Source organism: Danio rerio, chromosome 8 (assembly GCF_052040795.2).
Source record: "Danio rerio strain M-AB ecotype USA chromosome 8, GRCz13ab, whole genome shotgun sequence".
Taxonomy (NCBI): domain Eukaryota; kingdom Metazoa; phylum Chordata; class Actinopteri; order Cypriniformes; family Danionidae; genus Danio; species Danio rerio.
In genome coordinates this window covers 23056561-23060529 of record NC_141028.1, presented here as the reverse complement: position 1 = coordinate 23060529, position 3969 = coordinate 23056561, and the positions used below count along the sequence as shown (strand labels likewise).

The 3969-nt window shown below is 35.7% G+C and overlaps 1 protein-coding gene across 1 annotated transcript; it reads right to left on the bottom strand.

The window, feature by feature from the left end:
- Positions 1-30: 30 nt before the first annotated feature.
- Positions 31-3647, bottom strand: spryd4 (SPRY domain containing 4). Its single transcript, NM_001002477.1, is given in 2 exon segments — positions 31-854; positions 3491-3647. Coding segments are annotated over 2 exon segments (672 nt in total). The 5' UTR covers positions 3621-3647; the 3' UTR covers positions 31-312.
- Positions 3648-3969: the final 322 nt, after the last annotated feature.

The window sequence follows — 3969 nt, the reverse complement described above, 5'->3', positions numbered from 1 at the left end:
GATGTACAGACTGTAAATAAAGATCATGACTGGTATATAGTGTCTGTTTATTGAAAAAAAAACATCTTAACACTGTATTCGATGCACTTAAGAAATCCGTTTTAAGGATGTCAAGTATTCATTTGTTGAACATTAGTTCATCAGCATTATATCACAAACAGTAGACTGAGTTTATACTTTCTCCAGCTTAGTGGACAAATCCGGATTAATGGCAGTAAAAAAACGACTGTGTTCCCATTTCGTAAGGCCCCTATACTTCCTTTTTTCTATCCATTAAGAGGCATGTAGCATCCATGTGTGAATGAACACGAGTCACTGAAGCCCGGCTGGGATCTCCAGTCCCGAATGTGTGAGTAACTCCCCGTCCCAGAGAGCAAACGCAGGACAGACGGCCGAGCGGAACTGTGTTTTTATGGTATGCACCACTTCATTTTTCTGGGTGTCCACCAGACTGAGCCGTCCCGCCTCGTAGTCCAACAAGAGCCCGACTCGATCTGGTTTCCCAACTAATGGCACCGGGACCTGCTTCCCCATAATCATAGCAAACCACTTCCTCTGGACGAATGCGAACACCCAGGAAGTGGAATTGGTGCCTACGCATTCGTCACGGGACGTGGACTCATCAGCCACTCCAACTCTAAATTCATGAGACTTCTTAACTGTGATTTCCCAATAGTGGCGTCCAGATTCAATAGGGGTGTCGGCGAGGACCACGGCCCAGTCCCGGAAACGCAGAGGGGTGTCCTGTACCAGAGACGGGTCCACACCAAGCATTCGATAGATCACACCGGTCTCTTTCTTAAAAAGATCCAGGCTGCTGTGAGCGGTTCGCTCATCAAGCTTAAACTGCACATCTGCAGAGATATAAATAATATAATATAATATAATATAATACAATACAATACAATATAATATAATATAATAATCATTCATTTTCCTTTGGCTTATTCATCAGGGGTTGCCACAGCGGAATGGACCACCAACATATCCAGAATGTGTTTTACACAGCGCATTACCTTTAAGCTGCAACCCAGTACTGGGAAACATCTAAAATAAATTAATTATAAGCTGAAGAAAAATTTATCAATAATATAATATTATGTTATATAATATAACATAATATGATATAATATAATAAAGAAAAAAGCTGTATGTTTTGTGCAATGACAATTTTTTTTTGTTCCTGTTGTAGTTTTATGGTACTTTTGGGGTTAACACAGTTAAGCCAACTATATACATATTTCTATAGTCTCTAAATGATCTGTAATGGTCATTTGATTTATAGATTTAGCTAGTAAAAGGGTTTTTATTAAATCACAATACTGTTGTGGTACATTATTTTGCTGTTAAATTACTTTCACAACAAGATTTATGAAACAAATATTTTGAAAAATTATATAATTACCACAGGAATAAATATATATTGTCAGCAGTATTTTAACATAAATGCTAACTATACTAAAGCAACTTAGGTTTGCTTAAGAATCTTTTGTTTCAAATGGTACTTTACTATGAGCAAAAGATTATTTGTACATATGTCTGTCATCATACTGCATTGCCAGCCTATTTGAATGTTATCACTGGGGCCAAACAGAATCTGTGGACATTTTCTGCCTTTCTGCGCAGAATTTTGTAAAAAAAAATTGCAGATGTGGACTGATTTTGGGAGTACTGGAGCTAAAAACTTTTTAAAATAAAAATAACCTTTTAAAATCCAATAAGATCCACTTAAATGGTAAACAAAGCAAGAATCTTATGTAATACGTCATACAAAAGACAAAAATAATACTTTACAAACTGTTGTGTAAATAAATCAATTGAACACTTTCAAATTAGTCAATAATATTACTGAAATTAATTTAAAAATAAAAGTAAATAAATAGACTCAAGGATGGGCTAAAATCAGCATTTGTCTGTGCGCATAGATTCTGTGTGGGCCTAGTTATCACTCGATTGAATGGGCATTATCAGTGGTTATGAGCTGATAAATATGGGCCAGAAGGGCCCTTCTGCGCATACTGATAGGCTCAGAAAGTTCTTATCCATCCACATGTAATTATTTATATTATTTATTAAATTGACCATTAATTGTATTTTATTGACATCTACCCCTACCACAACACTAAACCCAGCCCTCACAGTAATGTAAAAGCAGATCTGAAGCTGAAATCTTCTCTTTTAGTACAGTTGATTAACCATGTGGATGGATTATAAGAGCCTTTTGAGAAGGCCCCTACTGGCCCATATCTATCAGCTGATAACCACTGATAACGACCATTTAATCGAGTGATAACATTCAAAGTGGGTGGGCATTGCAGTGATTTGTTCTGCACATGAAAGCCTTCAGAAGTTTGGATCATTGAAATGGAACATCATCTTAATAAGACCTATTATTGGGAGGTAAAGAGAGACATCTATACTGTTATCTACATATATTTATATGCATTTTATGACATGTGTAGTCTGCTACATTAAAGCATACCAAATTTGCTTTGTTTGAGCCTCCAAATTAGGATTTTGTTTTACCTGAGCACAAGTTTCATTTTGTCCTATATCTGCCAATTGATATTCAATTGATATAAATACTTTTGCTAACTTTTTTTCTGATTTGACTACATTTTGTTTAAATGATATGAAAACAAAATTCTGCTAAATTAGTCATGCAAAATTATTATTTGTGTTTGGGGATTTCTGCTTTGTGAATTTATAAAGAGCACACAATGGAATGTATTAGCGACATTTATAACTTCAACATTAAAAAAACTTTTTATTACAAATTAAACTTCGATATTTTTACCGTTCCTTCAGACTGGACTTATGACCTATATGTTAAAATCAACAAAAATAGCCACCCAATTTAATTTGGATTAAGAGGTTTTTGTTGTGTACTTAGTACTTTTTCTAGTATTTTGTAAGGGTTACTATTAAAAGCGGTACATTTAATGGTGACTGATCAGTATTTAAAATTAAACAGCAAATAAAACGACAAAAAAGACTGAAGTTTAATTATATAAACATTTATTAATCCCTGACACTGTAGTAGTAATCAGAGCATGAGACTTTGCTTGTATTGTAGTAACTTTGAAAATTATTTTTTATTCATTATTTCTCGGTAAATGAAGGAACATAATGTTCCCGTTCATCGAGCAGCTCACAAATATAAAAATTATTAAAATAAACTGACATTTATACTGAGTCACTGACACTGTTTTGCATTGTATTACCATCACCACTGTTTATTATGAGCTTGTGCCAGCCGACTGGCATCGCATCTCAGACACGTGACTCTTCATACGTTCCACAACAAAACTCATATCTATGCGTCATGTATTTTAAGTTAGTAAGCTGAGTACAATATCGGACACTAATAATTGATACGAGGAAATATTTGAAGTGTATTAATATTCATAAACATGATATGAATTCTTCTGACCTCCAGGTTTGACTGGAGTTCAACACTGAGGTACGTGCAAAACGTGCGTTTACTCACTGTTGCCTGAGCTGGCAGTGATGTACCATCTTCGAGCTGTGAGGCTTTTTCCACGGCCGTGACCGAGTACTGCCCCTAAGGATCTGCCAGTCAGACGGCAAAAGACTGCCATGCCCGAGGACATCGCCATGTTGCTGTCCCATTTATAGCGCGGTTTGCTTCACAGTTTCTGTCGCAAGGTTGCGCTGAGCAAAAGATTGCGCGCTGCCGCCCCCTGCCGTTAAAGAGATAGTTCAGCAAAATCTACATTTTCTCAACATTTACTCTCACTCAAGAGGTTGTAAACTTATTTTCTTCTTCTTTTGAAAACAAACATGATATTCTAAAAAAATCATTTGTGTTTAACAGGGTGAACTATCTCTTTAAAAAATAAAGAGCCCATGCAGGGATGTATATATGAAAGGTGTCATTAGGGATATTCTGAGCCAGAATTATTTGTTGACATATTAAAAGACTATATTTAAGGATCACAGTACAGC